The sequence below is a fragment of the Hemitrygon akajei genome, chromosome 11, assembly GCF_048418815.1.
Source record: "Hemitrygon akajei chromosome 11, sHemAka1.3, whole genome shotgun sequence".
Taxonomy (NCBI): domain Eukaryota; kingdom Metazoa; phylum Chordata; class Chondrichthyes; order Myliobatiformes; family Dasyatidae; genus Hemitrygon; species Hemitrygon akajei.
The window spans coordinates 82,935,534-82,952,840 of record NC_133134.1 but is presented as its reverse complement, the minus strand read 5'-3'; the positions used below and the strand labels follow the sequence as shown (position 1 = coordinate 82,952,840).

General features: G+C 48.2%; 1 protein-coding gene across 6 annotated transcripts in view; it reads right to left on the bottom strand.

The window, feature by feature from the left end:
* LOC140735775 (zinc finger protein 687-like) overlaps positions 1–17,307 on the bottom strand; it is an 82,656-nt gene that overhangs the window by 17,572 nt on the left and 47,777 nt on the right. For all 6 annotated transcript variants that reach the window (XM_073061251.1, XM_073061249.1, XM_073061247.1 and 3 more), the window contains 3 exons: positions 10,588–12,653; positions 7,788–7,966; positions 6,578–6,754 (listed from right to left, as the gene is read on the bottom strand). In XM_073061251.1, coding sequence (XP_072917352.1) covers positions 6,578–6,754; positions 7,788–7,966; positions 10,588–12,633 — 2,402 coding nt within the window. In that variant the 5' untranslated portion in view covers positions 12,634–12,653. The remainder of the gene's footprint in view (positions 1–6,577; positions 6,755–7,787; positions 7,967–10,587; positions 12,654–17,307) is intronic.

The window sequence follows — 17,307 nt, the reverse complement described above, 5'->3', positions numbered from 1 at the left end:
TTTCCTGTAGGAATGTGACGAGAACGGCATGCAGTTACTCCAGATCAACTCCAATGCAACCGCATGTAACACGGCAAGGGATGGCCCACATCTTGTTGCCTGAACAAATGCCACTCCCTTTGCTTCTGAATGAGATAAAATCAGAACAGTGCAGCCCAATAGTGAAGACAAATGAAACGGATCCCTTCGGTCTGCACGCGATCTACATCTCTCCATATTCATGCATCTGTCCAACAGCCTCCTAAACACCACTTTTATATCTGTTCCCACCATCACCTCTGGCAGCCTGCCCCAGGCACCCATCATCCATGTAAAAGAAATGTTCAACCCTCTACTCACACCCCACATCTTCCACTCTCATAGCGATAGGATGGTTATTTGAGGCTTCAGCGAGGAGAGGCTTGTGTGAGAGAAGGTGGAAAAAGTTGTAGGTAGGATCTCTCCCCCCCCCCCCCCACCCCCATGTTTATTCATTGTTTTCCTTCTTTATATTTGCACAGTTAGAACAGTAGAGATGTCAGGCAGGATAGTTGAATGCTCCTCTTGAGGGATGTGGGAAGGTAGGGTCCCTGATGACTACAACTGCAGAAAGTGCATCTGGCTGCAGCTTCTAACACTCTGCTGTAAGGAGTTGGAGCTGGAACTGGATGGACGCTTGATCATTCAGGATGTTGAGGGGGTGATAGCTAGGATGTACAGAGGCAGTTACACCCAAGGTGCAGGACACAAGAAACTGGATGACAGTCAGGAAGGGGAAGGGGTTAAACACCCCTGTGGCCATCCCCCTCAACACCAGGTATACACTTTGGATACATTGGAGACTTTTACAAGAAGTTGGGATAGGATGGAAGGAAGCTGGAGGGATATGGACATGGTGTAGATAGGAAGAATTAGTGTTTGGGCGGCTTTGATTTGCTTTTTACCTGGTTCAGCACAACACTGTGGGCTGAATGGCCTGTTCCTGTGCTGCCCTCTTCTCCGTCCTATGTTTTACATTCTGCGTTCTAGGGGATGGGGGCCAGAGCAGAGGAAAGTCACAGTGGCCAAGTCTCAGCCACTGAGTCTGACTCGGAAGGGAAGGGGAGAGAAGAAGTGATCTGCGGTGATAGGGTATTCACTAGTTAGGGGAACAGAAAGGAGTGTGTGTGGACGGGAATGAGATTCCCGGATGTTATGTTGCCTCCCAGGTGCTAGGGTCTAGGACATCTTGGATCGAGTCCTCAGCATTCTTAAGTGGAAGGGTGAGCAGCCAGAGGTCGTGATCCAACGACGTAGGTAGGAAGAGTGACGAGGTTCAGGGAGTTAGTCCTAAGCTAAAGGTCAGAACCTCCAGGGCTGTGATCTCAGGATTGCTATCTGTGAGGCTGGAAATAGGAAGTTCATACAGTTTTTACACGTGGCTAAGGAGTTGGCGTAGGAGGAGGAATCTGTCAGATTTTTGGATCAATGGACTCTCTTCCAGGGAAGCTGAGACCTGTACAGAAGAGACAGTTTGTACCTTAACTGGAGGGTCACTAATATCCTAGTAGGAAGGTTTGCTAGTGCATGAGGAGTTTAAACTAGAGTCGCAAGGGAATGGGAACAAGAGTGCCAGAACAGATAATGGAGATGTTGTGGAGAAAGATGTTGTTGAGACCTCAGACAAAGTCAGGAATCAAAAGGTTGAGCGACTGAAGTTCTGAGTTGCGTACTGTTTATTGTATGTAAGTAATACGAAAGGCAGAGATGAGCTCAGGGCACGGATCAACACATGGAATTATGATATTGTAGCCACTAGTGAGACTTCCTTACAGGGTGAGCAAGACTGGGAGCTCAATATTCTGGGCTCGATAGGTTATCAAATGTATTCAGGAAAGTTTCCTTAATCAGTGCAAAGAAGTCCCAACTAAACAGCGTGTGATACCCGATTTACTATTAGGGAATGAGATGGCATGCCACAGAAGTTTTGTGTAGGGGAACACATTGCATTCAGTGACTGCAATGTCATTAGTTTCAAAGTGAATATGGAAATGGATAAGTCTGGTCCACGGGTGAGATTTTAAATCGGAGAAAGGCCAATGTTGATGGTGTCAGAAAAGATCTGGTAAGTGTGGAATGGAACAGGCCGTTTTCCGGCAAAGGTGTACTTGGTAAGTGGGAGTGCTTCAAAAGTGAAATTTTGATAATGCAGAGTTTGTACGTGCCTCAGAATATCAGGTAGAAATAACAGGGTTAGGGAATCTTGGCTTTCAAGAGATATCGAGGCCCTGGTTAAGAACAAAAAAAGGTGCAAATCAGGTATAGACAGGTGGAACAAGTGAGGTACTTGAGAAGTATAAGAAATGCTGAGAACACTTAAAGTAATCAGCAAGGCTAAAAGAAGGCATGAGGTTGCAATGTGAAGGAGAATCTTATGGGCTTCTACGACGACGTTAAAAGCAAGCGGATTGCAAGGGACAAGATTGGCCCTCTGGAAGATCAGAGTGGTGATCCACGTGTGGAGCCAAAAGAGATGGGGAGATTTTAAATGGATTTTTTGCATCTGCATTTACTCATGTGGCAGGAGTCAACAGATGTGGGGCAAAGCAGCAGCGAGGTCACAAACTCTGTACAGATGATAGAGGAGGAGGTGTTGCAGTCTCGAGGCACATTAGGGTGGATAAATCCTCAGGGCCTGATAAGGTGTTCCCTCGGACCCTGTGGGAGGCGTGCAGAAATTGCCAGGGCCCTAGCAGAGATATTGAAATCAACCTTAGCAACAGATGAGGTACTGGATGATTGGAGGATAGCTAATGTTGTTCCACTGTTCAAGAAAGGCAAATAAAAATAAACCAGGAAATTATAGGCCGGTGAGCCTGACATCAGGAGTGGTAAAGTCGGAATGTACTTGGGTACACAGGGAACACAAAATGCTGGAGGAACTCAGCAGGCCAGGAAGCATCTACAGAAAAGGGTGCAGTCGACATTTCAGGCCAAGACCTTTCATCACAAAGAAGCACACTGGTCTTCATAAATCAAAATATTGAGTTCAGGAGATGTGTTGTATAAGATATTGGTGAGGCCTAATTCGGGGTACTGTGTGTAGTTTTGGTCACCTATGTACAGGACAGATGTAAATAAGGCTGAAAGAGTACAAAGAACATTTATAAATATGTTGCCAGGACTGGAGGACCTGAATTATATGGAAAGATTGAACAGGTTAGGACTCCATCCCTTGGAATGTAGAAGACTGAGAGAAGATTTGATAGAGATATACAAAATATGAAGGGTATAGATAGGGTAAATGCAAGAAGGGTTTTTGAACTGAGGTTGGGTGGGACTACAACTAGAGGTCATGGGTTAAGGGTGAAAGGTTAAAAATTTAAAGAGAACATTAGAGGACACTTCTTCACTCAGAGGGTCGTGAGAGTGTGGAACGAGCTGCCAGAGCAAGCAGTGCATGTGAACTCAATTTCAATGTTTAAGATAAGTTTGGATTAGAGAAGAGTTATAGGAGACTGAACGAACACACACACACACACACACACACTCTCTCTCTCTCTCTCTCACTCACACCCCCCTCCCCCCGCCTTTCAGAAAAGCTTCTTCCCCTCTGCCATCAGATAGGGTACCACAGTAGTGTAGCAGTTAATGCAACACTACCACAGCTTAGAGCATCAGAGTTCAATTCCGGTGTCCTCTGTATGGAGTCCCTGTATATCGTTATCATGAAATGCGAAGTTTTCCCCGGATGCTCCAGTTTCCTCCCACAGACCAAAGACGCACTGGGTAGGGTTGGCCATTGTAAATTGTCCTGCGATTAAGTTAGGGTTAAATCAGGGTCGACAGGCTCAGCTCGAAGGGCAGGATGGCCAACTCCATGCTGTATCTCCAAATTATATTTAAAAATAAATTTGCATGTGCTATTAACTCAAACACTACCTTGTACAGTATTTTGCATGATTTATGGTCTATGTCTTGTACTGTACTGCTGCAACAAAATAAATTTCATGTCAGACAGGACAGTGATAATAAACTGGATTCTGATCAGTCACAGCCTTTTCCCTGGGGTAAGGCTAGTCAAAAACCAGAGGGCATGAAGTGAGGGCTTGAGAGGAACTCATGGGGCAATGTTTTCCACACAGAGGCAGTGCATTTTAAGGAATCAGCTGCTAGAGGAAGTGGTAGAAACAGATGCATTTGTGACATTTATAAATACATTTGAACATAGATTTGAGGATCTACTTCACCTCAAAAGGAGTGAGAGCTCTCACATGGAGTGAACAAGATGAATAGCAGAGCTATATTTAAAAGGAGCCTGGATGGTGAAAGAGGTAGATGGATAAGGAAATGAGGCGAGACGATGGAAACGATTCTCGCTGCGCAGATAACTTATTTATGTCCTAATGCTCCCATATCACTCCCCTCTCCTCCTCGTAGGAAGCAGAGAGAGAGCTTAGGAACATGGTGTAAGGAGTGTCAAATCAAAAGAATTGACTATTGACTTCAGGAAGAGGGCATGGTGTCCATCAATGGTGTTGAGGTTCAGAGGGTTGAGAGCTTCAAGTTCCTAGGTGTGAACATCACCAACAGCCCTTTCCTGATCCAGCCATGGAGACATTAAAACAAGCAAACTCGCAAACACCTCTACTTTGTCAGAAGGCTGAAGAAATTTGATATGTCCCTGTCCACCCTTACCAACTTTTATTGAGGCATCACAGAAAGTACGGATAAATTACTGCCTGGTACGGCAACTGCTCTATATGTGACTGAAAGAATCTGCAGAGTTGTGTACACACGTCAAGTCATCATGGAAACCAGACTCCCCTCCATGGCCTCTGTCTATACATATCACTGCCGCAAATATTCTCTCCTCTCCCATTGGACAGAAGGCACATACTACCAAGCTCAAGGACAACTTCCTCGCTGACCTCACAATCTGTCTTGTGCTGGCCTTGCAACTCATTTTCTGCCTGCAGTGCATGTTTTCTGTAACACTGCATTGTTATTGCTTTTCCCCTTCTTGTTACCTTAATGCATTAATGTGATGGGGTGTATGGGATGTCCAGGGAGAGGTAGCACCTCTGACAAAGGGGCTTGTGGCGTCTAATGTGGGGTAGCACACTCATGTCTGGTCCCCACTGGACACTCAGCTCTCACCTGTGGCTCCAAGTAACTGTTTGCATGTGACAGCGGTCACACCCCAGTACACCGCTTTGACAGGTGGGTTAAACCAGGTGAGAATAGCTGGCAGGCCTTATACCCCAGTGAGATAGGGACATGTTTGCCCTACCATGCAAAGTTAGCCTCAGCGGACAGGGCAGATGAGATCAACAGTGAGAGCCAGTGGTCAGGAAGGTGGCTCTGTAATGTTCTGTGGAGAGCGAAGGACATGACGAGGCACAGAAGACATCATGGTCATCCACTGCCACAAGGAAGACATCAGTTGTGACATCCACTTGGACCAATGGAACTGGACTTCCAAGGTCCAGAGAGCCGAACTGCTCCAGTGCAACGGCTTTTCCACCTTAAAAATTATAGATGAAAGTCTTCCACTGTACCTAAAAATATGTATCACCAGGCTGCAGGAAAGCTTCTATATTATAACAGTATTAAAAGGACTTGATCTCACAATCTAACCTCGTTATGACCTTGCACCCTATTGTCTACCTGCACTGCACCTGTATAGCTGTTAGAATTTATTCTGCACTGTTACTGTTTCACCTTGTACTACCTCAATGCACTACGTAATGATTTGATCTGTATGAACAGAAAGAGCATTAGATCATGAGCTTCTCTTGCATTAAACTATGAACGTTAGATAATGCTGTACCAATATTAGGTTAGCACAAGACAAGCTTTTCACTGTAGCGCACTACGCGTGGCAATAATGAACCAATCGCAATACTTGAGGTGTCCCACAATCTGAGCTGTGTGCTGCCATCCAGTGTGAGAGTGCCCCCTCACCGACTTCATACATGCCACCCTCCATAACCGGGCATGGATTCGAGTAAATATATAATCAAGGTACGTACTGTATACGTCACTATTACTACTGTGAATTCATTGTCTTGCGGGCATTCACAGTAGAACAAAGAAATACAATAGTCAATGAAAAACTACACATAAAGACTGACAATCAACAAATGTGCAAAAGACAAACTGCAAATACAAAAAAAACAAACAATAATAATAAATAGATAAGCTCATAATTAATACTGAGAACATGAGTTGTAGAGTCCTTGAGTCTGCAGGTTGTGGAATCAGCTCAGTGTTGAGGTGAGTGAAGTTATCCATGCTGGTTTTGGAGCCTGATGGTTGAAGGGTAATAACTGTTCCTGAACCTGGTGGTGTGGGACCTATGGCTCTTGTACCTTCTTCTCAACGGCAGTAGCGAGGAAGAGAGCATAGCTGGATGGTGGGGGTCATTGATGGTGGATGCCGCTTTCTTGTAGGTGAGCTCAGTGATGGGGAGGGCTTTTCCTGTGATGGATTCAGGGTCGAGGAAGGGGACACATGTGGAGTGCACAGCTAAACAAGCTGAAAGGGTCAATGACACTGGTTGCTCGTGCTGAGTTCCCAGGCATTCGCACAGAACCCTGCCCCTGTTATTACTTACTTGGCCTGCTGACTGCTGACACCTGGGTGCTGGGTGTAGATGTGCGAGTGGGCACTCGGCGCAGATTTGAAAGCCATCGGGCATATCGGGCACTTGTGGAAAGCCTCGCAATGCACGTCTTGGATGTGGGACTTGATCGTGTTGATTCCTCCATACACCACTCCACACTGGGGGCACCTTTATAGGGGGGAATAAAAGGGGGAGAAAAAAATGACTGTATTTTAACTCACTTCAGGCTGCTACTGAACATACAACAGTACAGGACAGTACAGTCCCTTGGCCCACGATGTTGTGCCAACCCATATAACTCTACTCCATGATCAGTCTAACCCTTCCCTCCTACGCAGCCCATAACCCTCCAGTTCTCTTTCATCCACATGCCTATCTAAGAGTCTCTCAAATGTCCCTAACGTACCATATTTACCACCACTCTGGGCAGAGTGTTCTATGCACTTACCACTCTCCACACTGCTTCAGTTGAAGGGTAATAACTGTTCCTGAAGCTGGTGGTGTGGGACCTAAGGCTTCTGTAACTCCTACCCAATGGCAGCGGTGAGAAGCGAGCATGGCCTGGATGGTGGGGATGGTTGCGGTATCACCACAGGAACGCTAGGACTACCGCAGTACTTCTGAGGTGCTATAACACATGATGCAGGGCAGATTCTCCTTGAAGTGCACAGCAAGCTCCCACAATGGGAGATGAAATAACCTCCCGGTGAATTTAACTCAAGACCGGACACCCCAGTCCAAAAGCAGAACAGTGTATGTGCTAGAATTGCAAGATGAATGTGGAAAAAAAGGTGGGAGGAGACTGTAAAGGGTTAAACTTTGTGCTTGTCAAGTGACTTCACCACTGTGGCTTTGGGTGTACGTGAACTAGCTGAAGAAGCTTTGATTATGGGGAAAAAAATTACGGCAACCTTGGGATACTGAAAACGTGGAAGCTACTTGAAAACAGGGGTGGGACTCTTGAAGTGCAGTGACTCATGATGATTACTTCAGTGGTGTGAGCTGATACTAATGTATTGGTGCCACGGATCGAGTGGGAGGTACGATGTAGTGACAGCAGCCCATACACACCTAGATACGTGTTTTAATGCTTGCTGAACACAGTTTTGTAGTTCTAATTAGATAATTGGAGCCTGCAAACCTTTAGGTGTAACGTAACAGAGGTGAGGAACGAGATCTTGGGAAGGATGCAGGCACCTACTTGTATCCGACCTTGCGGGTGAAATGGAAGCAGACTTCTTTCACGTGAGCTTGGATGTGTGCTGCTCGGCAGACCCCGCCACACTCCGGGCAGACGTACGGCGACTTGTTCTTGTGGAGCCGGTAATGAGCAAGGTAGCTGCACTTGCTGGGGAGTAACATCTGGCAGATCTGACAGACCTGGATAGGGAAGGAAGGGAAAGTGGTATTAACTGTCACACTGAGCAAACCAAACACCACCCCACCAGAGGTCAAAACCTCTCTGCAAGCACCGGATAGGATGCAGCACCTTGAAATGTTACAGGTGAACCGACTGTGAAGCTGAGTTATTGTGGGGGATACAATGTGTTCTGTGGACAGGGGTATCATAGATCATTACTGCACATAAACAGGTCTTTCAGCTCATTTAGTCTGTGCATATGTGAAAACAATGAAGTCTTTATGAATTTATAATTTATTCTAAAAAGTAGTGTGACAAAATGGAACCTGAGTAATCCTAGAGTGCTCTAGACAAGAAGTCTTTCTGTGTTTTATGGCGGGGGTGTATTTATGACAAGGAATGTTTTCACAGCAGAGAAAATCAGGACACAGCTGTCATGAGCGAAGAAGCCTCAAAAGATAAATGGACTGATCAAAGGAAGAGATGCTACATGCAGATAAAAGAGGAATGCCATTAAGTTGAAGTAGTACAGGCAGTCCCCGGGTTATGTACGAGTTCCATTCCTGAGTCCGTCTTTAAGTCGGATTTGTACGTAAGTCGGAACAAGTACATCTGGTATTATTTAAAGTCAGTTCATCAAACGTTTGTCTTAATACATAGTATACATTTTTACCTTCCTATGCATATAAAACACTTAAAAAATGTATGCATTCCAATAATTAAACCACTGCATTGCTTAGTAATAATTGTAGCTTTCATCGGGGCAGGGCGTTTCACATGCTCCATTATTCTCACTTTATCCATCATCCTTTAAAATTGTTCCAAACGCTTTATTATTTCCACTTTATTTTCAATCGTGATCGCTTCCCGTCAATGGAACAGAAACACTGCGGGCGGTGGGTCCCGAGCTCCGCCGGCTTCCAAGGTCTGCTGGGTCCTAAGAACCACAGCACTGAGACAGGCTAAATGGGACAAGTGGGGGCTGTGTTGGGTTTGGGTATTTGATCCTCCACAATATTCCGCGTTGGTATTTAAACTGGAGGTGGCAGTGTTTTTTTACGAGGTCGAGTTGCGAGTTTGACATCAACCCGGCACGGATAGTACAGGAGGCAATGGATCGACATCAACCCGGCATGGGAGTGGTCTGTCACTGGATCGAACTCGCTGATCTCACTGCGCCACCAGCTGACCGGAACGTGGGTGGGGGGGGGGGGGCCGGGTCAGGGTGAATCTCATTAAGAACAATTTAAGCCAAATACAAAGCTAAACACTCAACACAGTGTCAATGGCAACGACTTAAAATGGCAGACGGCATCGCAATCTGACTTAAAATGGCGGACAGCGTTCTCCTTCCTTGGTTCGTAAGTACGAGTGGTCCGTAAGTCGGACTTTCGTAACCTGGGGACTGCCTATTCTGGACTTTGCAAATGTATAAAACGGTCTGTTTTGAGATGTAAGACTGGAGCTATCTTCCCTTGCAAGTACGAGGGGTGATTGATTGATGTTTGTGGCCTGAGGTAGGAGTCCATTTTAGAAACCTAGCACTTTAATTTTTTGACATAGTCGCCTCCTACATTTACACACTTAGTCCAGCGGTCGTGGAGCATACGGATCTTGGGCCTCCAGAAAGTGTCCACAGCAGGGGTGATTGATAAGTTCGTGGCCTAAGGTAGAAGGAGATGAGTTATACAGCTCTCAAGATTCAAGATTCAAAAACTTTATTGTCATTCTAACCGTACATCAGCTCTGCAGGGCAGAATGAGACAGCGTTTCCCAGGAGCAGTGCAATCATAACATTATATGCACGTGCAGTTCAACTCTGAGTGATTATGCAGAAAGTTTGAAGTTAATAACTCATCTCTCTTGAACTTATCAATCACCCCTGATTACCCCTCACCCTCCCAGAATCTAGAGAATGACGTCCGAGTCTAAGCACCCTCTCTCCCTGTAACTTGATGACTGCGCCTCCACACCACCACAAGTCCAGGCAACATCCTGGTAAATCTTTTCAGCACTTGGATCACCAAGGCATTGGAAGGCAAGGGGCCAGTGCTGAGAGAAGAGATTAGGGCAGATGGGTCCTTGGTGGTTAACAGAGACACAGTGAGCCCAGGGGACCTTTTTCTGTGCTTTATTGTCTCTCTATGAAGGGGCATGGAGGAGAGGAGGGGGAGTGTGCAGTTAGGGAAGGAAGAGGATAAAGTGAGTGAGGAGGTACTATAGCGTAGGGGTTAGTGTAATGCTATTCCAGCGCCAGCTACTTATGTTCAATTCCTGCTGCTGCCTGTGAGGAGCTTGTACGCTCGCTTGTAGGTCAACTGATCACATGGGTATAATTGGGTGGCACGGGCTTATAGGGGCAGAAGGGCTTGTTACCATTTTGTATCGCTAAATAAAAATACAATAAATAAATATAAGCCAGAGCAATATACATCTGCTGGAGGAACTCAGTGGGTCGAGTATCATCTATAACAGGGGTACGACGCATCTGGACAAAATGTTGCATCAGGGTGATATCCCCCACCTGCCCTAGAAATACTGCTCGACCTGCAGAGATCTTCCAGAGACCAACGGCTGTTGTCTTTTGTGCCCCCAACCACCCTCAACCCCCCCAAAACGCCCACCACCACCGCCAAGTTACCTGCGCAGCCGAACTGGGGGTCTCCAGCTGGAAGTGGGCAGCCAGGCCCAGCCGGTCGGGGAAAAGCTGGCCGCACTCGCCGCAGGAGGAGGCGTCGCAGTCCACGAGGGCCGGGTCAGGGATGGGGGGCACCACTGGCGAGGCTTGCTCAGTCCCAGCGCCCCTGCTGCCGGTGGCAGGTTGGGAGGAGACGGCTGCCATGTGGGTGGGGGAGGTCGGGTCAGGCTGCCCCACCAACTGGTCCAGGGCAATGGGTTTCATCACTAGGTTGGAGCACTGCATGACCAGCCCCCGGTCCTTGTGCTCGCGGGCGTGCAGCAGCAGGCTGCAGCGGTTGTAGAAGACGATGCGGCGAGCGCAGTGGTTGCAGGTGACATCAATGCGCAGGCTGCGGCGTCCGTAGTGCCGGGCCAGGCTCTTCTCCAGGGCAAAGGCGTCACCGCACTCCAGGCATCGGTAGCCACTTGGCGGCAGGGCCAGGCAGCTGTTGGCCGGCGGGCTCAGGTCGGGCTTGTAAGTGGGCAGTGGGTTCTTCCCGTTGAGGAGACGGTGGAAAGCCTCTACTAAAGGGGTCTGGCTGCGGACAGCCGAGCCGTTGGCGCCTGGTCCTGCTTTGCACAGTTGGGGAGTGGTGCTGGTGAGGTAGCTGGACCCCAGGGCCAGGGGTTTGGAGGGCGTCCCAGCAGGCACCACCGGCGCCGGGAGGGACTGGGGCACCAGGTTGAGGCTGGCCAGGTGGACGCTCTTGGAGACGGCCTTGGCCGCCCCCTTGGCCGGGAGCTGAGTGGCTCTCTGGGCGATGCTGGCCGCCATCAACATGGCAGAGCTGGCATCCTGGAAGGCGGAAGTGGGAAGGACGGGACCTTCTGCCAGGGCGGCTTTGCTGAGGGCCTCTGTCCCTTCGTGTTGGGAGGGAAGGGGGGTTTCCTCCTCGGCTGGAGGCTGCCCAGCCCCGTCCCCCTCCTCCTCCTCTTCCTCCGCCTCCTCCTCCTCCTCCTCTCCGCACTCCCCGCTGGAACGCCGCTCACCGTCGGACGAGACTCTGGTCACCGTCCGGGTGATCCCCCCTGTGGAAGTCTTGATGGTCTTGATCCGCACCTTCAGCGGGCGGGATGTCCCAGTCGAAGGTGACCCTTCGCTTAAGCCACTGTGTGGGCTCTCGGGCTCCTCCTTGATGGGCCCGCATGGGATGGGAGGTGAGTGGGACTTGGGGTCTCCCAGATCCATAGCTGTCTCATCTGGGGACCTAGGTGAGGCACCCTCCATAGTGGCTGGCCACGGCAGGTCAGGGGAGACAGGGGCAGGAGGCGAGGGAGGGCCATTTCTCGCCTCCCTGGGATCCTCTGGTGGGCTCCCTTCCGGCTCACTGCCGACCTCCTCTGACTCCATGTCCGATGGCTTCTCCTCCTCCTCCTCCTCCGAGGACCCTTCCTGCCTCTGTTTCTTGACACCTGCTCCAAACTCCCGGGGGTATCCCGAAGCCACGTCCTTGGCCATCTCCTCGCTGGGATTTGCGGCTTCGGGGTCCGGGGGTACGGGGAAGAGGGTTGAACACGGGGAGAAGCGCAAGTCCCTCTCTTCGTCTGAATGCTCCTCGGTCTTCGCGGCAGCCGGACTCAGTACTGGAGGTCCTTCAGCTTCCTCCTCCCTGTGGGCCGCCCCAGCTCTCCCTGGCCTGCCCACCCAGCTGTCACAGTCGGAGGCCGGCGACGGCAGCTTTGGCGAGCTGGGAACCGAGGCCAACTCAAAGCCATTGTGCATGGGAGCAGCATCGAAGTGGCAGGTGGCTTCGCTGCTGGTGGGGATTGGAAGGGGAACAGCGTCGCACGACTTTGGGCTGAGGCTATTCTTGACAATCACGCTAACCGCTGGCTCCTCCGGTGGGGCTGCTGTGAGTTCAATGGGTGGAGCCTTACTGGCAGCCACGGGTGCCTGCTTCAGTGAGACATCCTCCTGGCCCGAATCCATGGTGTCCTTTGGATCCAGATCAGGGATGTCAAAGGCTGCCAAAAGGTCATCAAAGTCAGGCGTGGTCATGTCGCCCATCGTAGGAAGTCTAGTTAAACCTGGGAGAGAATGAGAGAAGGAGAGAAGAAAGATTAAAAGAGGAAGAGGTTGAAGCATACACTCAGGTACTTCCTGTGCCTAAAAAATGGCTGTTCCCCTCTGATCTCTCTCATTAACAAGCCATTTTTACCTACACAACTGTGGCTCAGTGGATATTTTTTGTTTCTCATACCATTCTCTGGAAATTCTAGAGACTACCGTGCATGATAATCTCAGGAGATCAGCAGTTTCTGAGATACTCAAAGCACCCCATCTGGCACCAACAATCATTTTCATGGTCATATCACTTAGATCACGTTTCTTCCCCATTCTGATGTTTGGTCTGAACAACAACTGAACCTCTTGACCATGTCTGCATGCTTTTATGCATTGAGTTGTTGCCACACGATTGGGTAATTAGAAATTTGTATTAATGAGCAGGTGTACCTGTAAAGTGGTCACTGAGTGTACAATGAGGTACACTGTTTGTGCCAGTGACCAGCACAGTGCAAGGATGTACTGGGGGCAGACCACAAATATTGCCATGCTTCCAGTAACAACATAACATGCCCACAACTTATCCCTAAACCATACATCTTTGGAATGTGGGAGGAAACTGGAGAACCCCGGAGGAAACCCACACGGTCACAGGGAAAACGTACAAACTCCTTACAAACAGTGGTGGGAATTGAACCCAGGACACTGGTGCTGTAACAATGCTACGCTATAGAACGAATTATCCTGCCTACCTTGGATCCAATATGGCTTAATCTTCCAGACTGTGTCTGGGAGGGTGTTATTGCCAATTACACAAGTTACAGAGCTGGGAAGGGTTTGAATGAAAAATACTGCAGTCATTCTAATTTTAGCTAATTGTTTGTGTTTGCTAACACAGCAAGATCCAACAACAACTAGTTAACATCCAGAACACCGGCTTTGTGACACCGATTGAGAGGCAAGTCTTAATCTGGGATGGCGGGGGGGGGGGGGGGGTGACTACCCCCTCTTCTGCAAAACCGTTCTGAGGAGTCAGTTACCTCCCCCCCGAAGCAGCTGGTCTTCACTCAGGTGGTGGTGCTTCAGACACTCCATTCAGCAGTCAAGTGGAAATTCAACCTAGGGTTTTGTGCCCAAACCCTGGATTAGGAGATGAAGCCCAAGTTTTTGTTGAAACATTGATGGCAGGATGTGACAATGTCCCAGTCCTTTCAGTACGTTCATACAAGTCTAGTTAAATTATTATTGTGTGTGTTGCTCTGCATTTCTAGCATCTGCAGAATCTCTCGTATTAGTTATATTACTGTTATATGAACACCAAATGAATATCGATTTCTCAAACTTCCAGTAATTTCTTTCACACTCCCCCTCCCCTTCTGGTTCCCCTCTCTTCTCCTCATCTGCCTATCATCTCCCCCTGGTGCCCCGCCTTTCTTTCATGGTGTACTGGAAATCCTATCAGATTTCTCCTTCTTTAGCTACTTACCTCTTCCACCTATCACTTCTCAGCTACTCACTTTACCCCAACTCCCCAGCCACCCTCCTGGTCTCACCCATCACCTTGCCAGCTTGTTCTCCTCTTCTTCACCCACCTTCTTATTCTGACTTTGGCCCTCTTCCTTTCCAGTCCCGATGAAGGATCTTGGCCTGAATATTAACTGTTTATTCCTCTGCGTAGATGCTGCCTGACCTTCTGAGTCTGTCCAACATTTTGTATGTGTAGTTATATTACATGCCCAATAACAGCTGATGACCAAACATATTGATCAGCTTCCATCACACATCACTGCCTTCCTGCTGGCAGAGACAAATTTATTCCAATCTTCTCTCTGCTTAGCCACGGCAGGTTCGTAACACAAAACCAATGTGGTCCAAGTTACTGCTGTTTTTTTTCTGCGGAGGAGGGGCTCGAGGATTGTTGCTGTTCTCTTTCTGATGGGAGGGGGTGGGGGATTCTGGGGTCTGCGAGTTTTATTTCTTTTGGCTAACCTGCACGTCTCTGGGATGTGGGAGGAAACCAGTGCACGGAGAGGAAACCCAAGCGGTTCAAAGGAGAAGGTATGTGCAGCAGCTGAATTGAACCCGGGTTGTGGTACTGTAAAAACCATACACTGTGCTGCCCCCTAATGGCTGGATTTATATCACAATTTCTTCTGCCAAGAAGAATTCCTAAAAATATCACAAGTTATATTTTTATAACTTAAAAATATAACTGATTAGGACTGATTAGTAGCTCCCAGTGACAGTTGCCATGAACCAATCTTAATAGAATGGAATTGAAATATGAAAGTATCAGAAATGCCAGAATTGGCCACAGCGACAATCCAAGCCAGCGGGGGCAGAGGAGAGATTAGAATTTGGAGACGGATGTTGAGAGAAAAATGTAGGAGCCACGTGGTATCAATGGAAAGGTCAGTTCTGAATATTCACCGTCCGGATGCCACCCTGCTGAACCACTCCAGCTTTTAACGTGGAAGTACTCTACTAAGGCTACTTAAGGTTGCCGCACTTGGGTGAGGGCAGGAAAGGGGTACAGGAAGGTGATAGTGGGGATAATCTCCCACTACCTATTAAATGGTCCCAATTTCATGCATCTCAAATTGCCTCTGACAACTAAGGCCAGCTCCTGGCCTTCGTGTGCGACCTAGTTACTAAGCCTGGCAGAACCATTTCTACTGACAGGAGAAGGGGGAAAACCAGTGGTACTGGTGTCTTAAAATCAGTCGCTCTGGGCAGATGGGGCTCGTCAGCTGTGGTTGGCAGCTCATTTAGAAGGAAATCTCCGATTTCAAACCTGCACTGCCTTGCACCTACACCCACTCATGGGGAGGCTTTGGTAATAAATCTTGAAGAAAAATCAGGAGCCAGAACCCTTTAGGCGGTCCTATGTTAAGGTCAATGATGACTGGTGCTCCTGTAATGCCGCTGGTGCCAAACTGTATCGGTCTCTGCTGTTCCTGTGGATTCACCAGCTGCACAGAGCATGGGCAACAGCTTGCTCTCCATATCATATTGCCTTGGAGGCCAACTCCAACCAATGGAGGGCCTCCACAAGTGTTGCACAATGAGGATTTAGACACACGCATAAAGGAAATAACGGGACTGTCAATTTAACCCTTCACCATGGACAGTCCGAAGCCCAGATCCAAAAGGAGGAGATCTGGGCATGGACCAGCAGCCTCATCCTGTAAACACCCGGAGCTACAGAAATGCCAAAAGACCTCATCCCTGGAAGAGGAAGGATCTTCACCTAAACACAAAGTACACTGCAGATGCTGTGGTCAAATCAACACGTACAAACAAGCTGGATGAACCCAGCAGGTCGAACAGCATCCGTTGAAATGAGCAGTCAACGGATGCTGCCCGACCTGCTGAGTTCATCCAGCTTGTTTGTATGTGAGGATCTTCACTTAGATGGGTTACACCTGGGAACAGCTTGAAAGCCTGGCCCAGGACAGAGGACTCTGGCGAGCTGCTGTCTGTGGTCTAAGCCGTAGCAAGGGTGATGGGCTTAATTATACAATCAATTTAAAGTGAAACTTTAAAGTAAGGCCATTCAGTCTTTCAAGCCATGCTTGCTCTTTCCTGATTCTGGATACCCTAGAATATCTTGCATTCTGCAGCCAATGTCATTTAAGGAGATACAGCCCAGTAACAGGCCCTTCTGGCCCATACAATTACATCCATGTTACTAGTTAACCTACTAACCTGTACACCTTTGTAATGTGGGGGAAACCGGAGCACCCAGAGAAAACTCACACAGTCACAGAGAGAACATACAAACTCCTTACTGACAACTGTGGAATTGAAACCAGACCCCTGCACTGTAATGGCGTTACGCTAGCCACTATGCTAGCATCACCTGGACGGATGTTCATGCTGAGGAGAACCAGGAAGCGCTATTGGATTGAACACCACACACTGAACATTCTACACTGGGTACCTACAACAGGATGTTCTCAAGGATTCTCAGCAATAACGACCAGCTCCCAGCAGAGCACAATTTCGCCTCCACTGAGGTAACGAGAAATCAGATTGAATTCTAGTGTCGCTGTTGAAACACCCAAGTCTTGAAAGTGATTTGCTTGAATGATAAGTGCGAGAAAGAAATGGAGGATCTTTGCTTAAAGATTTCCACTACCCTGAATAAATATTCTCATCAAACAAGCAACCACATCAATGAAAAGTGGGAATGGAAAATCAAAGGCCCAGAGGAGATTGTTTTCTTGAAAATACTGTTAAACTGACAAGTTGCCTGAGGATCAAGCCCCCAGCAATGCTTCAGTAGTAGCAGTCATTGTGCAATCACTCGAGTCGACTATGATATTCTCCTGAGGGATTGTCTATTGGTGGGTCTTCAGGTGACTGTAGAGACTGATTGTGTGCAGTGTGGACACGAGTAAGCAGTGGCTGTGGTTAGTGGTTGGGACTTTAGTCTCTCCTTTCACAGCTGCTCCACACAGCACTGAAAGGCCCTTCAGCCCAAGTACTCCTGACTACCAAAAACACTAATCACACCTTATTTTCACAAAGAACACAAATTAGTTGAACATGACTCTTCTGATGTTGTCAGCTGTATGCAGCAATCTAACAACTGCTCAGTCTTACACCAGGAAAGCCGTGTCCACTGGAAACACAGTCCACTGGAAGGTGGAGGCCGAAGATGGCCTATCCTGG